This window comes from Agrilus planipennis, unplaced genomic scaffold (genome assembly GCF_000699045.2).
Source record: "Agrilus planipennis isolate EAB-ADULT unplaced genomic scaffold, Apla_2.0 scaffold188, whole genome shotgun sequence".
Lineage (NCBI taxonomy): Eukaryota > Metazoa > Arthropoda > Insecta > Coleoptera > Buprestidae > Agrilus > Agrilus planipennis.
In genome coordinates this window covers 551,228-576,972 of record NW_020442403.1, presented here as the reverse complement: position 1 = coordinate 576,972, position 25,745 = coordinate 551,228, and the positions used below count along the sequence as shown (strand labels likewise).

General features: G+C 35.1%; 1 protein-coding gene across 2 annotated transcripts in view; it reads right to left on the bottom strand.

The window, feature by feature from the left end:
• The window catches only part of LOC108740277, a 268,416-nt gene that overhangs the window by 37,297 nt on the left and 205,374 nt on the right, over nucleotides 1–25,745 (bottom strand). For both annotated transcript variants that reach the window (XM_025980139.1, XM_025980140.1), the window contains exons 3-4: nucleotides 13,132–13,500; nucleotides 11,339–11,615 (exon numbers count right to left, since the gene is read on the bottom strand). In XM_025980139.1, coding sequence (XP_025835924.1) covers nucleotides 11,339–11,615; nucleotides 13,132–13,500 — 646 coding nt within the window. The remainder of the gene's footprint in view (nucleotides 1–11,338; nucleotides 11,616–13,131; nucleotides 13,501–25,745) is intronic.

The following is a 25,745-nucleotide window of genomic DNA, read 5'->3' as shown; positions in this document are numbered from 1 at the left end:
AACAATCCGGGTTCGTCGCTTAACGCACCGTTGATATCTCCGACACTTTTCTGCAAATAACGGACAAACTGGACATCTGACAAAAAATTTTTTTGAACCAAAATTATACGGGAATTCAAGAACTATTTAATGTTGAAAGCAGAAAATCTGTATCTTGTATATTAAATGACCTTTGACCCCCAATACAGTAGGAACCACTAATCAAATTAATGAATTATCAAAACTAAGCAAACACAAATTATTTTTTTACTAGTGGTTATTACATTTATACTTTATCCTCACATAGAGGTATATTTTGGTTAAATTATATCGGAAATTGTTCACTTATAACTAATAATTTAATAATATTGGCGGAGGTGGCAAATAAGGTAAAAGTTACTACGCCAATTAACTTCGAAGAAATACTCCTTTAAAGGATATTCTAAGGCGTCTAGAGCTATAAATACTTTTGTAAAGGTATAATATATCTAATCATCATTTTCGATATCATAGGAGAAAGTGTGAAAATTTTTTTAACATTACTAACAAATTCCATTCTTTCTCATCTTTAGCTGTTTGTGAACAGTAATCTAATATAGGGTTACCTCCACTCCTTTTAACTCCTATTTCTGCTTCTAATACGGTTCCAACTAGCCCTTCGTGCCTGAGAAGGTGTTCTACCAACCTATTTCGCCCTCCGTTCTCCTATTATTTCTAGTATCTCCTCATTTCTAACCTTCTCTATCCACGGTATCCTCATCAACAACACATTTCGACCATTTCATATCTCTGTTTTCCACCGCTCCCACCGTCCATGTTTCGCAACCATACAAAGCCGTGCTCTCTAAAGATGTTTTTCGAATTTCTAAATTAACCGTTCGCGAGCGTAGAACTGATTTATTTTTGTTACAGGCAAATCAACCCTGCCATATCCCTTGTTTTATATTTATACTTCCCCTTGCGTCCTGAGTTATCAGACATCCTAGATACCGCAAATCAGCGACTTCTTCTAAGTTTTCGTCTTCTATCTTTATATATTAACAGAAAAACGGGAATATCTTTTCACGATAACGACAATTAAGGGAAGAAAAAATAAGAATTATGTAAAGTTAGTACTTCAGACGTGTTTACTTATTATCTACGTTTTCCACTCAATACGTTACAAATAACTCTAAAGAAATACCTCATTCTCATAGCGCTTTTACCAGAGTAAACTGTACGCAAAGTCAAATTTGCATTCTCCGTGCAAAACTCTATTATTAATTATTGATTTTTTTTGTTAGCAGATATCAATTTCATTCAACATTGCGGGGCGAAAGTAATTCGCGGAAAGACTTGTCCCACTATTTAACATATGCAAATTAGCGGGTGCGTACGTAGGTCGTAGTAAGCCAGATTCCACTTACCTAACAACGACCAAATGAAATTGTTTAAATTCTATTGAAGGTCCAAACGGTGACAACAATAAACTTTTCTTCCGTGATCGTTTACGAAACGATTTTATTTGACCATAAAAAATGACGCTTTAGGTTCATTCTCACTTTATACGACCTAAAATACTTGACATTTTAATTTAGAACGTATTCAATGTTTGACGTAAAAGCGGAGTCTGTTACAGAGACATGGGTAGCAATTGCGTGGTTCATACATTAAAAAAAAAAACAATTTCTAGCAAATTGGACTGCCCGCCTATCAGCATTAACAGTTGGTAGCAATAAAATATCCAAAAGTTTGTGGATGAAACAAAACCCTTGAAAAATGAATGAAATCAATACAATAATCTAGAATGAATTTAATACACTATACATGCCGGAGTTGCCTGTAACGAACGTTGCATTGAAGAGCGCTCACGGCTCAAGCGATCCCCACTACGAACTCGACTACGTGGCCGAGTAGAGGGGGGGGCATCCGTTGCATGATTTTGTTACATAGCAACTCGCATGAAACGAACTTACCCTACCGTGCGTAAAGAAGTTTCACTTCAAAAATTAATTTTTATGATTCCACGGATTACAATTACTAACCATAAATTGGAAGACTTTTACGATACACATGTATCTTAGACAAATTAGTGCTTCGATCTTGAGGAAAATCAACATACGAACGTAAGCACGGTAATGTCGTTGGAATAACAGCACTCGACTTCCTTAGCAAGCCGATAGATAGTCAATATGGTCTTGAGTAATTAAGTTAGGCACCTACGGTGTGACATTCTCGCGGTTCTAGAGCAAGCTATTGAAAAAACAGTTTTCACTTGAAATGCTAATCATCCCATTAACTAAATAACATAAGCAGTGAAAATGTTTTGAATGAGGGTTACAAACAGAGACACAATAGCACATAAAACATCAATCTAAAAAATAAAATAATTCGAAGTGGTCTGTATTCTGTCGAAACTGCCAGACGCGGATCGCGATTTCGATCTTTTTGGATCTCATCAGCGCGTCGCAGACAGCTCCGACAGAACACAGACCAACTTTTACCTGCTGTCTTAACAGCGCGTTTTAGAAAACACCACAAATGACGCGGTAAATGCCATCTGTAGCATGATGCTACATTTTAGGGTTACGTATGCTCCAACAAGGTCCACTTGTGTGGATATCTACTTGCTGAAATGGCGATCCGCGCCTGGCAGTTTCGACAGAATACAGACCACTTCGAATTATTTTATTCGATTAAGCTAACGTGCCAATCACTTTGAGGTTGGCTACGCCGGGATTCGTGTTCAGCAAGTAGATATCCACACAAGTGGACCTTGTTGAAGCATACGTAATCCTAAAATGTAGCATCGTGCTACAGATGGCGTTTACTGCGCCATTTGTGGTATTTTCTAATCTAAAAAATGTTGTTTGGCTAAAACTGTCCGATGAGTCTATAATAACAATGTAATAATTATTAAAAACAGTATAACTAGGTATATATAACTAATTACGATATGTAATGTCATCCCATTACATAGTCACTATCACCACGAACACTGAAATCCCAGACCCACGAGTTGATGATGGGATATCATTATAGATCTGATGAATGTTAGAGAAAAACCTTCGGTGACCAGTTTTCAATTTCCAGAAAATTAAAAATTTGAATATTTGTTGTTACGATTTTTATGAGTGATCTTAACTTATCCAGGAAGTTTTTTTTATTTTGTGATCATCGTTGATCTGTCCCAAACTGCATAATTGGATAGATGCCTCCAGGTTTATCTAATTTTTCGCTGGTGGTATAAATTAAATCGGTTACAAACTTAGGTGCTATTTAATAATTTGTATTATTTACTATAAACGTGGTTTTAACACTTACCATCTCTGGAAATAACAGCTATACAAATGTACTTTCATAATGACCACAGTAGTTTAGTTACGATGTCATAAGTATAACATTTCTGCCAAATTTTCCTATTAGAGCAGATTAACGAACATTAAACGAAGGTACTGCACCTATTACCATAAAATGAAATCGTAACTTCTGCTTTTCATTATGCGAACTGTATATTTTTAGTTAAGATTCTTTAAAAAAGGAAATCGATTGATTGTATCTATACGAAAATGGAAAATAAACCAAACGTGGGAAATTATAGTTACATTCTCGAATATGGAAAAGGTGGGTACCCTGTAAACGAACCAGCATTTGACATTTTTAACGGTAAGTAAATATAGGTACATTTCGCAACTTCAACACCTTATTACCAAGACTTTTCAAATATGGACGTCACACTCTATTTAAATAGCAACAACTTGCGTAGCAAAACCTTTCCTTTTTCTTACATGAAATTTATTTAAATGTCTTATAAAGGCACATATAAACTATATTCATTATTATAGTATTAATTTAATCAATTGGAAACTATTCAGAAAAATATTAGAGTGAAATTCTTCAGTATAGGTGAATTTGTGGCCTCGCCCATGAGAGGGGGTAAAAACACCCTCGGAAGAATGGACAACTTTATGTAAAACCTCCCTGATGAAACACACACACACACCGACACTATCGAGACGTAGGGACGGCTGGGTGTCTTTAGAAGATTTTCCCTCTTCCACGAAAACAAAAAAAACAAAAGAATTTTGTTGGGATAATTTCCCCAGACGGGAGAAAACCAGTTCTCCGTACCCAGCGGTCTTCATGAGCTGAGATTTTCCAGAAAGTGACGCAAAGGTCTTCTAGGAATCAGACTCAACAGAAATCGTATCGTCAATGTTAGATTTTATTGGGTTAGGATACGATATGTAAACGGGTAAATACAATAGGAACTTGGTGCTATCAGTTTCGATCAATGTCAAGTTCGCTGAAGTTTTGTACCTAGTATAAAATACCTATTTACACAAAAAAAAATGATTAAAGCACTGTCCCTATTCATAAATGTACCACAGGAAGCAATTTTCAATAGAATAAAGTTATGTTTTCGAAAAACCCTAATAAGGAAGTTTTATCAAATAAATGAACGTTTTGCAAAAACCACGGTGGACTGTGCAATAGTAAATAATGACAATCAAGATACAGAATGTAATGCTGCTACAAGGAAGCGGAATTGCATGATGAACATGTAGGATAAGATAGACCGTTAAAATGGTGACTTCAATTAAGCTGTTATTAATAACGTGTAAGAAATGGTAATTTAATTTGAATGGGATGTGTTCGCCATAAATCAATCAAACATATAAGGAAGTTTACGACACTTGTTTGCAGAATATTACACGCCTAGAAGATATGAGAGCACATTATATATCTACGTTTGTCAGGTAGTTTAATAACAGTTCATGTTAACAATAGTCATTTTAGCCCTAATTTACTAAAGCAAGTGCGGGGGAGTCGTCTTAAGTAGTAGTATACATTTTTTTGATATACACAAGGGCATATGGGGTTTTATCACTTTCAAAACAATATTTAAATACAAAGTACAAAGAGTTTTTATTGTTCTACAGTTTGTGTGAATCTTTGCATTTACGGCATAATAATTATTAGTATGTTTTGACAAAATCGATTCAGAAATTTCCAAAATTTATAGCTTTATATATATTTTTGAACGGATTTTACCTACTAATATAGACATTTAGGGACGTTAGTAGTTCCACCATTAATGCTCAGTTTCATAGTAGACGTTTCATACCAGTTTTCATAAAAATATTCCTGATTTTGTAACTTCTAAAACTACGCGAGACAATTATCCTAGCTAATTTTTGTAAAATCTTCAAACCGTAGATGTAGTGATTAATTACCTTATCATGTATATTAATTGACCTTCCATTCCCAGAAAGAAGCACCAATCAAATTGATCAATCATCGAATCTAAGTAAACACAAATTATTTTTCTTTACTCAGAACAATACGGGTTCGTCGCTTGACGCACCATTAATATCTCCGACACTTTTTTGCAAATAACGGAAAAACTGGACACCTGACAAAAATTTTTTTCAAACCAAAATTATATGGGAATTTAAGACCTATTTAATGGTGAAAGCGGCAAATCTCTATCTTATATTTCAAGTTAACTTTGACACTCAAAACAGTAAGAAGCACTAATAAAATTAATCAATAATCAAAGCTAAGCAAACACAAATTATTTATTTGTACTCAGAACAATACGGGTTCGTCGGTTAACTTACCGTGGATATCTTTAATACTTTTCAACTGATAAATTTTCAAACTAATATTATACGGGAATTCAGGAACTGTTTAATGGAAAAGCAGAAAATCTGTATCTTTTATATTAAATGACCTTTATTCGACAAAATTGTAAGAAATACGAAATCAAATTAAACCATAATTAAAGCAAAGCAAACGCAAATTATTAGTCTTTTTCAGAACAGTTAGGGTTCGTCGCTTAACTCACTGTTGATATCTCTGACACTTCTCTTGAAATAACGGAAAAACTGAATACCTGATAATTTTTTTTTCCAACCAATATTATACGGGAATTCAAGGACTATTCCGTGGGAAAAGCAGAAAGTCTGTATCTTTTATATTAAATGACCTTTGACATCGAATACAGTAGGAAACACTGGTTATATTAATCAATAATCAAAACTAAGCAAACACAAATTACTATTCCTTACTCAGAACATAAAGGGCTAGCTAGAATCATATTGGAAGAAGAAACATGAGTTAAGGGGGGTAAAAGGTAGACGTAAACTAGACTACTATTCATTAATATTTAAGGATGTAGGATACTATTCCTTCTAAAATTTGGAATAAGCACTTTATTTATGTATATGTTATAATGCATTAGATACCTACATGTGAAACCTATGAAATTTCATTGTACGTTGATTGTACTTGTATGTTTGGTATGTTACGGGGCGTGTAAGTAGTTATGAGAACTAAAAAGTTCCTCGGTCCCATCTGAATGCCAACCACTTGTTTACAGCCGCTACAAACGATCTTGCAATTAACAATAACGCGTCTGTGGGTAGATATGACGACCGGTGGTGGGATAAATTAATAACTTATTATTACGGATCTAACTGTGTGAAGCGCGTACGGTACTACGTTTACGCGCTGCTTATGGTTTTGTTTATGGTTTCTGGCCGTTTGTGGAAGCGAAAAAAGCCGATATTCATTACTGCCTAATTGCTTGTCTGGGCATAAGGTATAGATTTTATTGCGTTAACATGCAAACAACGGAGGGCTCGTTCCGTGCCCGTAAAACAACGTTACTCGCGGCGATCCTAAAAAGTGCGTTAGCGATTTTTCTCTATTTGTTTAACAACGGTACAGCCTACTCCCTGTTGCTCGAAATTGCCCTCTAGTTCTTTACAATATACATATAGGTAAATAATACATGTACACATGTGTATGTGTCTACATATCGTAAGCGAATTCGCTGTTACTAACCATAATTCATTGCTTTAATTCCATAACAGATACGAGTATATTACTAATACATAAATGATGCTAAAGAAAATGTACACTTAATTACAGTCGAACTCAACCATAATGAAAAGGAAGGGGTTAAGGATTTCGTTTAGTGTAAAGGTACAATTTTTTCGGCATCAAAAGTCCGGGTTTTAAACACAAAAATTCGGGGGTTTTAGCTGTCGTCATAGATTGCTTGTTTTACAGATGACAACCCTACTTATGACTCATTTTTTCAATTACTTACAGGTTTATTAAATAGGTATACCTATATTTAATGACACTAAACATAAAAATGCTTTTACGTATCGTTCAAATCCCTCTACATAGTAAGTAAGTTTAATTAATTATCACCAGATGTTCTTTTGTTGCGTTAGCTCGTCATTTGTTTGAAGCTAAAATAAGAGGGGAAGGAATTTACCACATAATAATACATAATTCAATAGATATGTATTTTTGTATAGGTGGCATATTGTTATTACAAAAATCTTTCTTGAGAATACTGAAATAGTATGACTGATTCATAACCTCTTTTAATTTATTCAATCTCGAAGCTCAAAGTATAAATTTCAATCGTAAACTACCAACAAGAATCAGCGTATTTAACACACAATACCTTTATTATTTAACAATATAATCTAGGAACCTTTGACTGATATTAATTGGAACAAAATCGTGACGAATAGTACGTAACTCCGGGTTTAGTGGTACGGTGGTAAACATTTACATCTGCTTTCTACCAAAATTATTTCGAAATTCAGAAACTATTCAGTAGTGAAAACGAAAAACCTCTATCTTGTATGTTAAATGACCTTTGGCCGATAAAATAGTAAGAAACAGTAATCAAATTAATCAATAATCAAAGCTAAGAAAATTAATATTATTCGGGTTCGTCGCTTAACTCACCGTTGATATCTCTGACACTTTTTTGAAATTAACAGAAAAATTGAACACCTGATAAAAAATTCTTTCAAATCAAAATTAATTTGGAATTCAAGAACTATTTAATGGTGAACGTGGAAAATCTCTATCTTGCATATCAAATGACCTATGGCCCACAAAACAGAAAGAAACACTTATCAAATCACAGCTAAGCAAACACAAATTATTACTAAACAATATAAAAACTTTGGATTTGTAGGAATTGAATCTTTGACTGATATTAACTGAAACGAAATCCTGTCGAATAGTACCTAACTTCAGATCTAGTTTACAACTAATTTATTCACAGTCTACTTTGTTAACATTTAATAAAATAAAGAAATGTTACGGGCGACGCAACGTTGAATTTATAGAAATGATCTTTAAATTCGTCTATAAAAATTCAGGAATACTTAGGGCGATTAGTTGATTAATATCAACATTAAAAATAAATTATCCGTCTTTTCGATGATTAGTAATGATACAGTGGTATTGGCTAAACAAGAAAGTAGGTAAATACAGGTAGCATTATTTGCTTGCATACTTATTTAACCTGGTCACCTGGTCCACTTCGAAAGCTCGTCAATTTAATTTTATTGTCTCCGATTAATTACAGCAAGTAAAAAAGAGTTGCAGCTAAAGTTAAGTCCTAATTAGCGATGTTCTTGCTGAAAACAATGAACAAAGTCTGACAGATTCTTTGTAAATTCATTAGTTATTCTAGAAATAAACATAGGATGTTTAGAAAATTCATTAATTATCCATTTAAATTAAACAAAACAATTTAATCGTAAGTATTATTTTTAGACGGGGAATCACACTTAGTTTTACACACACGATGAAGTATGTGGAAACAAATAGATAAGTACCAAGTTAGTAGGACAACTGAAATAAATTTTGGGTGTTGTTCTATTCCCACCAGCTATTAATGCTGGTAGTCGAGCAGTCCCTTTAAATTAGGTCGGTAGGCTCGCTTCAGTTTCCTTTTAGGAATCCTAGGGAAAAAGATGAGACGAACCAAATGAAAACAAGAGCGATTAGAAGAACAATGAAAGATTATCTGTGGAATATTACTTTTCCACTATTAGGCTAAGTGATCCAAGGAAAACACTGATTATATTTTTTTGCTTATACATAAATTAAGATTCTCTGTTCGAAAATTTTATAAAGGTATTTCAAAAGCTTTCGAAGTTTTCTGTTTTAACAATTCGGCTGCAATACCTTAATGAATAAGACTGGAAGAATCGATAAAACGTTAAGTAGTAAGATGAAGTCCGTTATCAATAACGCATTTCCATTATGAAAAGCAGGACTCTTATCTATAGAAAAAATTCAACCATCCGCATGCCACGTCAACAATGGTAAGCATGTTCTGATCGGCAAGCGTAAAACCAACAATTATTTTAATTGGAATTCTTCGTTTCCATCTTTGGCAATATGTGTTTGTAGGTAATAAAACAGTACGGCACGTAATTGCAGAAAATGAACAAAAGAATAAGTCTGGTAAGTGGAGCAAACCACGTAGGTATACGAACAAGTCGCCGTGCCGCGTCGCGTCACGCCGCGCTGGATCGGTCAGATTGCCGCCGCTGACCCGTCCGTTTATTCGAGTCCCTTCTGGGGCTCACGACTAGTAGGATCCGACAAATTTTCGCCCCGGTACCTGACAGACTTGTTCAAGAATGTTGCACAGTACAACGAACTGATAAAACATGTTATACCTACATATACTGTCTTACAGGGTGAAACATTTATCTATACGTGCTACTGTAAAAGAGCATAAATCTTAGGATTTACTAACATGAGATAGTAAATGTAAGGATTGAAATGAAATAATGAGATAATTTTTCGGGTTCTTACTATAAAAATTTGGTATATGCCACCAGGCATTACAAACGCCACAAGAAATCGCCTCAGTGTAACAAGTAAAATCCTTTTAATAATACCAAATCAGAACAATTACTGAATTACTAGCATTAACTTATTACTAAACATCAGAAAAATACAACTTTATTTCGAGCGGACGAATGTGGAATATTGATCTGGTTTTGTTAAAGACTGCAGAGAAAAATTAAAAAACCAAAACAAACACAAACGTATATGCAATACATATTCAGTACGGCCTGCGATCAATTTAGCTTCTGAAGCCTGTTAAAATGACTCCTTTTGGACAAATCCACCAGGGGTCAGACGTGGCGTGTGACGCGTGACGCTGTAACACGTGACGTTACACTATTCGGTTTTATACCCTAGTAAACTTCCTTTCTACCGTCGATAATGAAGTTTCACTTCAAAAAATATATTTCCTTATTCAAATATAAAAGTATCTATATATGTACATACGTACGTTTTGTAAAATAGTTATTCCTTTTCAAACTTAATTTTTTTTAAAGTTTTTAAATATAATATGTATAATATGGAAAGTGATAAAGATTTTACTGTTTATTTTTTCGAGTTGCACTTTTTATCAATTAGAACCACTGTGCGTCCTCATGTGTGGTAACCTAATCTTCGCTGACGCAGTTCGAAATTAACTTAATTGCAGACAAAAAAATGAACATGGTAAATCTTACATGATACACTCTTCATCACAACTCGTTAACAACGTGAGAAACGTTGTTATGAAAATAATTACAAAAATGGTAATTACTTCCTCGGTGGATTGCAATAATTATAATTATTTGTAAACGACAAGGTAAAAACATTCCGGTTTAAATTCTATTTAAAAACAGGTTTAATGAAATTTTACCGACGTATATCTATTACGTTAAGATTTCACTTTAATTTGACTCTTTTTGCCTGTCTCTTTATCCAATACAAATGAACATGTTAACTATTCGAATTTTTCTTTACTCTAAAAAATCCCAACAATATAAAACCACGACATGACGGGTTGACGAATGTTTTAGGTAAAATCATCGAGTGGAACATCCGGAGCCTATAGTTTATATATCATTAATAACTTTAAGTATTAGATATAAAAAATAAAAATCACTGCCTTAAAAACCAAAACAGAACAACGTCTCATCAATATTCCATGCATTTGAAATACATATAATTGAATCTCCATATGATCAGCAAAACTTTTAGCATTAATGTGTACGATAACAATAACAACAACAACAACGGAATATGAGTAAGCATAAAGTAAAAACGTGAAGTATCGACAGTCAGACTGCCACTGTATGAAATACAACATTAACTTCTTTCTTTACTTCTCACTTTTGCGAACATATTAAGCGTTAATATGAGAATCCATTCATCATTTAATTGATTGGCGTTGTATCGATAAAAAAATAACAAAATAAAAAGCACCTGAGAAGTAATCACCCGTAAATTGTTACTTGTTCCCTAACAATAAATGCAATTATGTCGGTTTCTTTGGGGCACAATAATTTCTCTTTTCATTGAAGTCATACGGAGAAACGAGCAATGATGATGTCCAATTTAATATTGATTAACGTTTTCCATGCAAATCATGTCGTCGATACGATGCCAATATATGGCTAAAATATTCGTCATCGATCTGCTATTGTCAGCAACAACATCAATCTCAGTATTTTTAAAATGTAATTGTTGCACTTACCATTTCTATCCAAATCCCTCTCGTCATCCTCGTCACTGTCTATGTGTGGAATCGATCCAGCAAATTCGAACATGGGGCTCGTTTGAATCGACGTGTCTTTCTTTTTGACTATTGAAGGTAATGGTCCTTCTTGTACGAAACAGGAACATTGACAGGAACACGTTACACCGTCTGGTGTGTCTTCCTGCCTTTCTAATGGCAGATACATTAAGCAGTGAGGACAGGGCATTACCAAATCATCAAGAGGTACCCTTTCGATGGCGTGCTCAACTGATACCTGAAAACAATAACACATGTCTTGATTTAGATCCATCCAATAGTTAAAATAGGCAAAGGTACACCACCTAATGGAAAAACTTGTAACTGAAATGAGAGACACAATTTTCATGTGACCAGTGATGAAGAGAATGGATTCGGGATGACATTGGTTTCGATCTACATGTTGGGGAAGAGGAAAAGGACCTCAATGGGCGAGTGGAGTCTATCCAACAAGCCTGTTAAGCCTGGCGGGGATTACATAGGCCCTACTCGTCCAGAGGGGCTTCCTGAAAGAAACTGGTAGCGATGGGTTCGGGTACCGTACGTTAATTGAGCGTATGTCAATCCCGCGCCCGTGGGGACAGTAGTGAGTAAATCACAAGGGTAAGAATCCCAATGTGGGTCACATAATCCTAAAACTATGTCAAATTTCAATTGTCTAATGACAGTTTCATAACTTCCTTTTCAGGAAACATAAAAAATAACTCTAAATAATGACAACGCATTAAATTATTTTATCGAAGATTCTGGAGAAATCGAACGAGTTGTGCTAAAGTGGCTCTTGATTACTTAGGTATTTTTTCGATGAATAAACAGGTAATTTTTCTTTTGATAGTAACCTAACTTGTACTTTCATTAATGTTTTACATAAAACACTAAAGTGGCCCCGCTCTGTCTTAAGATAACGCTGAATTAATATGGTAACCCAAAAAGCGTACCTACGCATGTCTTTGACGTACAACGTATGTGTACAGAATGGAATTCCATTTCCCAAAGAACAAAATAGCGGTCAACGTTCGAATGGTTTCGTTATCTTTGCAAGGTATTTCTGTCTGAATAGACAGGAGACCTCCCTGCATTCAAAAAAAGGAAGCCATTAATCAGCTCTCCGACATAATGTGAAAGATCGAATGAAAAGTTTCCCTTTGGCTATTGCAAGAATACGTGCACTTTTGTCGATATTATTGACCAGCGAAACTGAAACTTCGAGCGGTTTGAATTGTCAGGTGCGGTACAAAACATTAACAGGAATTTCGTGTCAAAGAACTTTCCCATGAGAAATCAAGATAATGTAGAAGTTGAAAGAATGGTTGTTACCAATTAAAACGTTCAAAAAGTCAGGTTGAACCTCGTTTGCATTATATTTTAGAAAAAACCAAACTTTCAAAATATTATAATAAATCGTCAAAAAATGCTTTCAGACCTATGTTTGCGAATTGCGATTCGGATAGGAAACAACAAATCTTGATTTAAACATTTATCCGGCTCGAAGGATCAATTTTAGTAGAAAGAACTTTCTGTCAATATCTCTAGGTAGGCAGAATTTTACATATTGATAATGTCAAATATAGCAAAATAAAGAGGCTTCAAACGTCATTGTATAAGGGTGACGACTATGAGGTTATGGTCTACACTTTATTCCAGGGATTTGAACAATAAACTGGACAAAAAGCTTTGCGTATCCTCGTTCAATATTACCATTACACATTCCATTCAATCCTAAACGTTCTTTACGTAAATGCATGCATACTAACCAGAAGATTTTGGAGAAGCTCCGGTAGTTCAGTCTCCGGTCCGTCTGGGAGGCTGAGTGCGCAATTTTCAATGTCTATCGGCGTGGACAGAGTGGAGCACATGTTGATGATGTCGCCGGTTCCGGCGGAGATGCCGTCCGTCTTGAAAGGGTCTTTGAACTCGGCGAGAGTTTGGCAATGGATCCGGGCAGACTTTCGCCAGACCAAGGCTAGCTCGAGTCCAGGCGCGCTCCGGTTTCTAATGCACAAGTAACAGTCTCGGTTACGTATCAGAGTTGCGCTCAGTGGCCCCAAATGGATAAGTACTCCTGACGCGCCCAATGACAGGGGCCATCCCCGAGGTGCGAAAGGCGCTTCCAAGACTTTATTCTGCAACGAAAGAAAAAAAAAAAAGAGAAATTAAAATTCCGGAGCATACTTTTTGTAAGGTGTCAAATTACATAAAAAATCTGATTGAGATTATGCCATTCCATTAGAGAAACCTGGTTTCATATTAATGCGTGCTAAAAAAAAGAAGAAACAAACGATACAGCTGCGTGGTGTTAACTTTCTCGAGTGATAGAAACAGTGCAAAAAAATTGAAATTCGAGATAGATACCCATGTGAGTATATTCAATTGGCTTAGAGTAGCGCGTCATTTAATTATTAGAATTATCCAGAAAATAGATTGTATTATGTAACAATATAAACTGAGTAATTTATAACTTTATCATATTTTTATATGATGCTATTCAATTCAATGAATGGTAAATGAATGTTTAGTAGTTGCATACATCATACAAGGAAATAAACAACCAATTGCTAACTAAGGACACCATAACCTAAAAGGGCAACTAACAAGGAATTTTATTTCTAGTGAAACATGTGGGATAATAATCCTACATATTTACATCTTATGTAAGTGAAAAATTTTGCTTCTTTCGTCCTCAGTACTCCAAGTAACGCGTAAAATGCTTCGAATGTCTTCCGCTACCACTGGGCGAATCCATAATTTTTTGCTAATACTTTGTTGTATCTTTTTCGCATGCAAACTTAATACACAAGAGCGACTTTCTTTGAGAATTTTGTTTTATTCTTATTTTATATTATTTTTCAAAACGCACGGATGTAAGTGCGGCTTTAGAAACGGCAACGGTCGCCGGAACCGTGTGTAAAACCATATCGGTTTTCAAACCGGGCGGCGGATTGGTCGTCTAAAAGCAGAACTGTACTGCCCGGTAGGACCCCTTGCCAATTTACGTTATGTAGTTAATGTGTAGCTCCTTATCGGTCAGATTTGGTATGTCAAAAGTTAATAAAAATTTTCCATATTATTGTAGAACCATAAAGGAAATTAATTAACATAAGTTAGACCAGGCTTCAAGACAAAATAGAGCAGTAAAAATTTTATTTGCCCTTAATTTACTCCAAATGTGGTGAAGCTAAAAAAAGTCTGATAATTTTCGATCGGACCCTTTAACGTTGTCTAATTACAGACAACTTAAATTTTCCACATACGCAAGGTTTCAAGATATTACCATTTTTGGCACTATAGCAAAGTCTTTTATTAGAATTTTATAAAATCCAGCCAACGTATAATGTACTTAGTGTGAATACTGCCATATCACACTTTTTAAGCAAGAATCAAGGGGATTTTTGATGTCGCTGAATTCTGCAGACACAATCCGACTCTGTGCTTAAGTATCCTTATACCAAGTGTGTAATTTTCTGTTTAATTAACGACAAAAGCAGTCGAGTCCAAGAACAACTGGTGAAATGAACAAGAGAACGAACACAGGAGCAAAAGTCACGTTAAACGACCATAGAAATCACGGTATGCACCACATGGCAGTATGTTACTTTGATCGCCTGAATCTAGACGGCGACGTTTTACAACGAACTAATGACATTTCATATTGAATTAGTTTGCTTTAGAAACATTCTCATATAAGTTACAATCACAAAAGAAAAGAGAATGAGCATTAAGGAACAACATTCTCACAATTAAATCGGTTTAGGTAGATCGAGTGAACTGTCTATGTTCTTATTACATTGATATTTAGGTAATTGCCTATTCGATGATGGTATCTTGTAGTCCTTGCCAGTGTGCATTTTCATGTGCTTCATAACTGCAGTATCATTTACGAAGAAGAGTGACCAAATAGTCATTATGAATCTACTAATTTTGTATTGATGATGAAATAGATGTAATAAATTATAACATTAACAACTTTCAGATCCTTATTTAGTGTCTTCAGTGTGATGTGCCTTCCATTATCCTTTATTTTATGCATCACATTCCTAACCTTCGCCTTGATACTATCATGTACTTATTGTCCCTTTTCTATCTACAAATTGCCAACATTATTTATTAATTGTAACAAAAGGCATAACAGTCGAAGTGTTAGACTCGGATCGCGATTTCGACCTTCTTGGGTCTGGTCAGTGCGTCTTTGGTAGTTATACAAATACAGACCAACTCTGCCAGTTACCTTTAGGCAGCGTTTTATGAATTACTAAAAATAGCGTAATGAACGCCATCTGTAGAATATTACCACAGTTTATGAGATTCGAAATTATTTGACAAGGACCATAACGATATCGACTTGTAGAACTAAATTCACACCGTAGTTATCCCTACGTGGTAGACACGGACCATAATAGAAACACAAAATTTATGTCTTGTCGGGACTGTCTACGACGTGGAGCGGAGGCGCAGGATAATAGTAAGTGGATTGTTAATTGCCATTGTTATTTTATTACTTAATTAATATATTTTTCATTTGTCAAGTGTGTTTTTCATCAAATTTAGATAGTACAGGTTTTATAGACTGAGAAACTAATCTGATACCGGCCAGTTTCTAAACAATAATAATTCTTTGTGGCTATTGAATAGAGCAGGAATTCAATAGATCTAAGACAGTCTCCAGAAAGATATGTTTTCAAGAGCGTTGAGCTAAGATACGTATTAAAAAGCTTCTAAATAACATTATTTCTGTATAATTTTACTGAAAGATCAGCCGTCCAGATAGGAAAATTAAAATCGTATTAAAATTACAGGCACCTTGATAAATAGAAGGCAGTAATGAATGTAGCAAATAATAACTATATTCAGTATTACGTTTAGTTATAGATTAAAAGTACCTACGTGTTGCTTTTACCCAGCATTTCACTTTTGTAATAAGAGCACCGTAACGATCTCATACAACCTATCATTCCCGATGCTGTTAATCAATAAACGACCTGGTGTTATAAATTGAATTTATGAAGACTACTATTTTGATAGCAGAACATAGTTTACACCACAAATTAAATAAATAAAATGAATTAATGGAAAAAGAATCATTAAGTTGATTAAAGGTAATCAAAACACGCTAACAATTAGATTTACGGTTTTCGACCCTCTATAAAAGCTTCATCAGATGTATACATTCAGGGTTTTGTGTCGAAAAAATGAAGTACAAGTCCACGAACTAATTAAACATTCTTAAACTGGACATTTTTCCAATGTACCTAACAATCTTAAAAGTTAATGAAAAGCTTCATATTATTTGTTAAAGGTAAATAGATTTAAAGCTAAGACAAAAAGCTCTCATTAAATTTTAAAATTTCAAACAAGGATTCCTCTACAGTGAAGTAATTTCATTTTGAAATAGTACTTCAGTTTCAGATCAGCTTGCAAAGTTGTCACTACCAACAAGGGATGTCGGATTTTTATCAATATTTCTAGCATTATTCATTGATATGTCCGTTTAAAGTAGTAACTCGAAAATAAAAGCACACCAAGAGTGAGTTTTTGCATAGTATTGCAATTCACGAAGTGCTAAAAGTCCTTACTTGAACTTTGTATGGAAACAGAGCGGCGAAAGAAATGGATTGTCCAGGGTTTTTTTATCGTGAGTCTGGGAAATCCTGATAACAAACGAAATGTATAATAATATGCCAGTTTGCATTGTCAGGGAAACAGAAAATTAGAAGATCCACGAGAAACTTCGGTGAATTTATCAATTTTATGACCGGAACCATTCAAAAACAACACTGAAACGGAAAAGGTGACATCAAGTCTCTTGAAGAACAATTTCTTTGATAGAAGACAGACCTATTAGAAGCAGAAACAGGAGTTAAGATGACAGTAGCGGTAGATTAGATTACTGTTCACAAATAGTTAAGGATGTGGGATGTTCTAGTATTAGGGAAATGCGAAGATTAGCACAGAATTAACCAGAACCGATCTTAGGATTTAATACCCTATGATGATGATGATGATGATGATGGGCGACTACAACAAACTTCTATTAATAATTGTTCAGATCATATAAATATTTGAATTTAACAAATTATTATTATAGACGATAGTCAGGTAATCTGTTTGTATAGGCTTTCAGGATCACAACAGATGTTTGTATCATAGGAAATTAGGTTTTTCTAATAGCAAACTTTCCTGTCATTAAAATGAAATTACAATTGCTTTCTTCTACTTGAACACAGCAGGACATACGATTCAATACTCCCAAATTTACATTTTATTCTGGTTCTATTGTCCTGCCTTATCTTTACCTATTTCTGTCTTCGTGCAATAGATTCTTGTAAATTTGTAATCGCTTATGTACAGATACATATGTACGATACACACTGTTGTTACACCACTCACCCTTTCCACCCTCCTTATCCCCACACAACCACTCATCTTAAATTATATATTTGTTTGTAAATATGAGAGACGAGAGTCTTGATCCAGCCTTCAACTAATAAATTGGTAATTAGACATTTGTATTTTTTTATTTTGCACTTTTCATCATCTTCATAATAATTTTTATTGTACTTTGTGTGTAACTCGAACTTGATTCGAAAATTAAATTCTTCCGAACTTTTGAGAATTAAAACAATAATAATGCGTGTCTAACAAGCCCGTAGCAAATTCTTATGACAACAATTGTTTTATAAATTATCTACTTCTCATCCTCTCTTCTCATTATAAACTGTACGGTAACAAGAAATGCCTTTCCTTTTTCCTTCGATGTGGCCCAGTAATCCCAAAAGGACGGTCGGTCATCCCTGATTTAGATGAGCATCAGTAGGGTCAGGATTTTTAATTATCCGCTTGTTGATTACGATATTATAAACGGTTAAAAGTTAACGAGTGAAGTATGAGCATGTCGTTGGTTAAATCTGGAAAAGGCAATCGCTTTGCGGTAATTAAGCCGTAATATTTTACAATATAACCTACATAATGTGTTCCGATGCGTATATCATCGTCGAATGAGACGGACAGTCCGTGGATGCAAACTCGTTTTATAAGGTCAGTAGGGAATCCTTCTCCGGCATCGTAATCGTTCGACATTAACAAAAAGTACAAAAATAGGGTTTTAATAAATGGCTTCACGAGTGAAACGCTCTCATTATAAAAGATTTCATATATTAATACGCAAAACTGTTATTCCTCATACTTGAGATGAAACGGGCGCTGCTAATTCTTCCGAGTTAATCGATAATAATTTCACATCGTCGGCAGGACTTGCAGAACCGGACAAAGTGCCGTCTTTCTCTCTTTATTCCTTGCCGAATAAATTAAGTTCACGATAAATCAAAAGGTAAAATTAATGATCGAGCTGGACGTCTTTAAAAGACGCCTATTAATCCCGAATCACAACACATTTGATAAGGCAATCACTCTGACTCATAATTAAACGATTTTCAACGGATTCCATTCTTTCCGCACATGATGGTGCTGATGCAGCAATGAGGCAACAAATTATCCTAACAAAATTAACGCAGTTTATTGTTCCCATTATGTTAGAGATATTTGTTCTTATGTACAGTATGTATTATATAAAAGTTATATCGCCAACTTCTGAAGGAAACTCGAGGACTTAAAGGATTATTCGGAACGTTATTCTTACAGAATGCATGCAAATTAAATAGAATTTGTTTAGATCATCATCATCATAAGGTCGTCAGTCCTAAGACTGGTTGGACACGTACCTCCACTCTTTCCTATCCTGAGCTAAACTTCGCATTTCCCTAAAACTAGAACAGCCCACATCCTTAACTATTTGCGAACAGTAATCTAATCTAGGTCTACCTCTACCCCTCCTAACTCCTGTTTCTGCCTCTAATATGTCTCTGACTAGACCTTCATGCCTGAGAAGGTGTCCTACCAACCTATCTCGCCTATTTTTTATTGACTTCCATAGAGTCCTCTGTTCTCCTATTCTTTCCAATACCTCTTCATTTCTAACCTTTTCTACCCACGATATCCTCATCATCCGCCTATAACACCACATTTCGAACGCTTCTAACCTTTTCTTTTCCGCCGCTCCCACTGTCCATGTTTCGCACCCGTACAACGCCGTGCTCCAAACATACACCTTTAACAACCTTTTTCGAATTTCTAAATTAACCGTTCGCGAGCATAGAAGTGACTTCTTTTTATTAAAGGCGACACGACCCTGCGCTATCCTCTGCTTTATATCCCTACTACTCCTTCCATCCTGACTTATCTGACTTCGTAGGTATCAGCCACTTCTTCTAATTTTTCGTCTCCTATCTTTATATTCGCTCTTTCCCTACTTTCATCGGTTAAGAAAAGTAACAAGTCGTACTGCTCACTTTATTGCACAAACTTTAAATTTATTGAATTCTAATTTTGTGTAACGTATCTACACATTTAACCATATTAAACGTTTAATTATAAAAATTAGTATTTTATTCCATTCCAAAAAATTAAAAAAAAAAAGATAAGTAAAAAGAACAATAATTTTAATGTCTTTGGACATACTCGTTTTACATTGGAAAAACCGAAAGATAACGGATCTAAGAACAGAAACCGGTATTATTTAAAAAGAATGTTTTAATTGTTATTTTTGAAGCAAATAATAATCAAATGAAAGCTCCGGATAAAGGAATATAAAATTATTTACTATTTCTGGCATAACAGACAAAATAACAAAAGCCTTTCTCGTTTCAACTACGAAAACAACAACGTCATATGTTTTTACTCATTTCATCCTTAAATTATTAAGTCTGCCGACTCTGCATAATGCTAGAAATATCTTTTTGACATGGATATAAATAAAGAACTTCTCCTAGTACAACATTTCAAATACTCCCAACACCTTTTGGTATTTACTTGTTTCTAAAGCACCTAAACTAACCAAATTCGTGCATCACGAATGATTATTATTATTTACGAGCAAATGGTACGATGCACTTAAAAGTTTATACCATAGGAAATACATTCAGCATAAATACTCCCTCTAGATATTCTCCCGATGATATATGAACTTTTAGTGGTGAAAGATGCACGTACCTACCTTCTATTTCGAAGTATAAATCGAAATGTTAACTCTAATTTGCGGAAAATGATGCATTGCGCGGACTGCGTCCTTTTTAAACATTGATTTGTAAGCTGTTGCTTGGGAGTGGACACCCAGACGGTGCAACATGAAATATATCCACGATTCTCGGTAGTAATTTATAATTGTGCGCTTTGTTTGCCGGGACGCATGCACATCTTTCTACTTACGAAGGTGTGCAGCAAAAGACGTTAAAATTTAAGAAGCCGTAAACATCGAGGAAATAAACTTTTATGTAAGACCTAAGACTGGTTGGACACGTACCTCCACTCTTTCCTATCCTGAGCTAAACTTCGCATTTCCCTAAAACTAGAACAGCCCATATCCTTAACTATTTGCGAAGAGTAATTCTAATCTAGGTCTACCTCTACCCCTCCTAACTCCTGTTTCTTCCTCTAATATGTCTCTGACTAGACCTTCATGCCTGAGAAGGTGTCCTACCAACCTATCTCGCCTATTTTTTATTGACTTCCATAGAGTCCTCTGTTCTCCTATTCTTTCCAATACCTCTTCATTTCTAACCTTTTCTACCCACGATATCCTCATCATCCGCCTATAACACCACATTTCGAACGCTTCTAACCTTTTCTTTTCCGCCGCTCCCACTGTCCATGTTTCGCACCCGTACAACGCCGTGCTCCAAACATACACCTTTAACAACCTTTTTCGAATTTCTAAATTAACCGTTCGCGAGCATAGAAGTGACTTCTTTTTATTAAAGGCGACACGACCCTGCGCTATCCTCTGCTTTATATCCCTACTACTCCTTCCATCCTCACTTATCTGACTTCCTAGGTATCTAAAATCAGCCACTTCTTCTAATTTTTCGTCTCCTATCTTTATATTCGCTCTTTCCCTACTTTTTCTTCCCTTGCATACCAGTATTTTAGTTTTACTTTTATTTATTTTCATACAGTACTGATCTGTCAGTACCGCTTCCATTTTATTTAAAGCTATCTCTAGGTCCTCCTTGCTAGATGCTAATACTGCTATATCATCTGCAAATCTAAGCATACTAATCTTTTGCCCTTGCACATCTATCCCTACAGTTGTACTGTCTTTAATGATGTTGATGGCGTCTTCGATGTATAGATTAAAAAGTAGCGGTGACAGTGTGCATCCCTGCCTGACTCCCTTCCTAATATTTACTTCTCTACGTTGCATCCCCAGCTCTATAACTGCCTGTTGCTCTTTATACAAAATACTTACTTGCTACGAAATAAACCGCCACTACTCTAATAACAGGATAATGCCCTTCAAAATTCTACTGTCTAATGACTATATCTTTCTTTTTTTAATGGAGAAAGTGACTATTGTTCTTCAAACTGATTCCCATCAAAATACGGTTGAACCATTACAAAAACGCATGTTTTCTGTAGTGAGGGACCTTCCATAAACCACATAACTTCAATTTCGATTCTTTAGACCCTCCTCCCACTACGTGGTCTATTGCCGCTTTCCGGACAGAACCCCTCCTTCCCTAAAGCTACGTATATTTTCTTTCAATTGTTTTTTTTAGTTTAACTTTTAATTTATGTCATTGACAGGTACAGGTACAAAGAGCTACACTAGCTAGTCATTTAAATCTTGAATCACAGGAAATTGTTCATTTTAAGCGTCGTCCTCTCCACACGTGGCTCAGCGTAGCCTTTTGTGAGACTCCTCCCCCTCTGATGAGGAGCAGGGCCAAAAATAGATTAATATAGTTTTGATCTTAGTCTTGGCCTAGCCCATTTAGTTCTGATCTTGCTCTTCAATAATACAGTTCATCCCTAGTTATAATTCCCTTTTTTCAGCGACTTATATACCAGTTAGTGACTCAAGATGACGGAAAATGCTACAAGACATTCGAATCGTTTCTTTTTTTGTATTTAAGTAAATAAATTTCCTTGTCTTCTACACATTTTGAATGCAATATTTTGCTATTTTTACAAAATTGTACAGCGATTTGCTATTCTATGTTTTCGGCGCGCATAATTTTAAGCGAAAAATTTATATTAATTCTACACAAAGATCGCTTCTTCAAAAATAAACAAAGAAGAGAAAACAGATTGCAATCTGACATTCAACGGCACCGCGTATTTTAGAAAACTGCATTTACAACGTCAGATCAACCTGGGGGTATCGGCGAGAAACTTGTAATCTTGTGTAATTGTCGAGCGCATACATTGGACGAAGAGATCAGCAAACATGTAGCGCTCGGGGCCGCAATGGTTGCTAATGAGTATTTACTCTAATTTAGTCACATTTGTATCAGGAACACCCCATGCCATTGACTGCCACCTCACGTGTTTTTGAACTTGTGCGGTAAAAATTGTCTGCAGTACATGGGGACGTCCATGTAACTGCTTCATTAGCACTTCTACCTTCGAGGTGTATTCACTCGCATCGGGAACAAATTACTTAAACCATAAGGAAACACACTTGTTTACCTTAAGTCTTAGAGACCAGCTGGTAAATATGTTACCAAGCGTGAAACCACTAAACAAAAACAACAAAAGCTTGTAATTTCTTACACTTCCAAGACATACACAAAAAAAATATATTTTCAAAATACAGTGGAATTCGTTTATTATGACTCCGCCTATATTGACAAACCGCTTAATATGAACTAATTGCAGTGTTAAGTTTGGTTTTCATATTAAATTCTCTATAGGAACGTTTGGATATAATGACTCCGTTTAAAATGACATATCGTTTATTATGACTGATTCTCAAGAAATCATATCTGGCCATAGTGACCCAAATAATAACATTCACTCATTTTTCTGACCCTTCTTATGTATATTGATATTACAATTCATCGTTTTTTTTCTTTTTCTGTTAATAAATATGTACAATTTGTAGTTTTTCTCTCTATTAAACTAAATAACTAACTAAAATAGAAAGTTGTTTATTTTCTAAGACTATGCTTTGTATGACGCCCGCTTAGTATGACGTGTTTGTCATTTCCTTCGATGTCACTATAAGCGGATTCTACTGTATCGTTATGAAGATATAGGGGATATCAAATTAGGAAAGTCACCCTGTACCTGTTCCACATACCCTTCTTTATTTTTTGTCAATCAAAAACTTATTACAATATTACTATCACACGCACGACTGAAATAAAGAAGCAAAACGACACCAGAATAATTGTAGTGGTTATTATACGGCGAGATGATTTATGAAACTGTTAAGTTTAATAATACGATGTTTTGTAAAAAGTGAAGAGGCTGCAGCTCTCATTATTCCGCTTTCGGAGCGCACGCACTGGGTGGTCGGCCGATTCGATCCAGATAAACCAAACCTATGTCACAGTATTCATTATATTATTGATTAAAGATAGTAGCCAACCTGCCACCGCTTAAAAAATGACGTTAAAATTAATAATTGATCGCACTATCATTGGCAAAATAAATGAATTATTAAGGCTACGATTTGTTTTCTTTTGAATTACTTTTTCTTTTCCATCTTTAATGTCGAATGACACACGGATTATCTACATGTTTAAATGTTATTAATATCAAGCATATCTGAGGGCTCAAAAAAGATTATAAAGAAGTTGAACTACAGAATTTTATTTTATTAAAAGGGTATTTCACAAGAAGGTTTGCTGGGACATATAGTAAAAGTGAAATTTCAACGGACAAGTGGAAAAACGAATCGCAACAAAATTTTTACTTCAAGTTTTACGGGCAGATTGTTAATACACTTGTTCAATTTGAAAACCTGCCCGTACAACTTCAAGTAAAAATTTTGTTGCCATTCGTTTTTCCACTTTTCAGTTGAATTTTCACTTCTATTATGTGTCCCAACACACATTTCGTTTTCACACATTCACTGCAAATTATGATTTGGTTTTTACACAGATGGCAAATAGAGGCAATTATGCTCAGCATCGTGGAGAGCAGAGGTAAGAAACAGCTGAGCACAGCACACGCCGCAGGGACTCTAGCGGACTGCGCATTATCTCCCTGCGCCGCTGCCGCCTCTCACCACGCGATATGCCGTCTACCCTCTCTACGCGGCCGTAACGTTTTTTCGTGACAGAAAAAATCGTAATACCCTCCGTTTGTATAGAAGTTTCACTTCGAAAATTTTGCAGGCCCTTATCTAACGTTTCAAATATATATTTTAGTAGCAGTAAATACCCTGTAGATGGCGACATACTGCTCCAACTGCTACTTTCAATCACTTACTGATGAAGAACTTAATCCGTTCTTATTAAATTGACTAGTTATTAATATAGACATAGTTCAACTTAAAATACGGAAATAACACATGCCTGGAATAAATGCAGCATGTAGTTCTATCATCAATCCGTTCTACTTACTTTTCTACTTGTTTATTCTACCGTAGGAATTAATATTCGTGCTGACAACATTGTAAACACATTTTGAACATAACAAATGACTGCAAATGACATTTTCTGCATACGATCATCAGATTTCTATTTTAGTATTTTTGCCAAGTCGTTGTTGACTGACTGTTTTTTGAGAATGACTATAGTCGTTTGTCTAGCATTTCATCCATCAATTTGCCGTATATACAAACAACGTGCAGAGAATAAGTGGTAAAAACAAAAACGTAATTGAGCCCATTAATATTTCACCGATAAGAGACTGACTTTCTAATGGCTGAGATATAATTAATCGCTGCAGCGTTCGCTTGTCATTCACGGACCATGATTCGGTGATCACAATATTTGTTTCTCGGTGCGTGTACAAAGTGCAGTGTGTTGTAAGTACACTTTGTACGCGTGCAGGCGTATATTTGTGTACATTTCTGCAAGCATATGTTAATGTCACTACCATACGTCAACGACATTACTATGTGTGCATTTTATGCACCGGAATGCAGAAAAGGACAATTACACACTTGCTAACTTAGGTATCTACTTTACAACTGTAAATTGTAAACTTTTATGTTTGTATAGGTAAATGACGGGGTACGCGAACCTGCATATCTCTTCAATCTCATACCTTTGTTTAACAAGAACCTATTCTTTTTTTGTATTTTTTTCAGTTGAAAAACGAAAGGACTCTGACAGCTATAAATGTTTTAAAGATGTTGAATATTTATGTTTCGATTGGCACTTCTTTTTTTTAAGACAGCTCAACCTTACGCTATCCTGTCTATTATGTCTCTACTGCTCCTTCTATCCTGAGTTATCTTACTTCCTAAATACCAACGAAAATCAACAACTTCTAATTTTTCGCCTCCTATATTTATATTTGCGTCAGTAAATCCGGCTCGAACGACCACAGATATTCAAATATTTGATTTAATATATATATA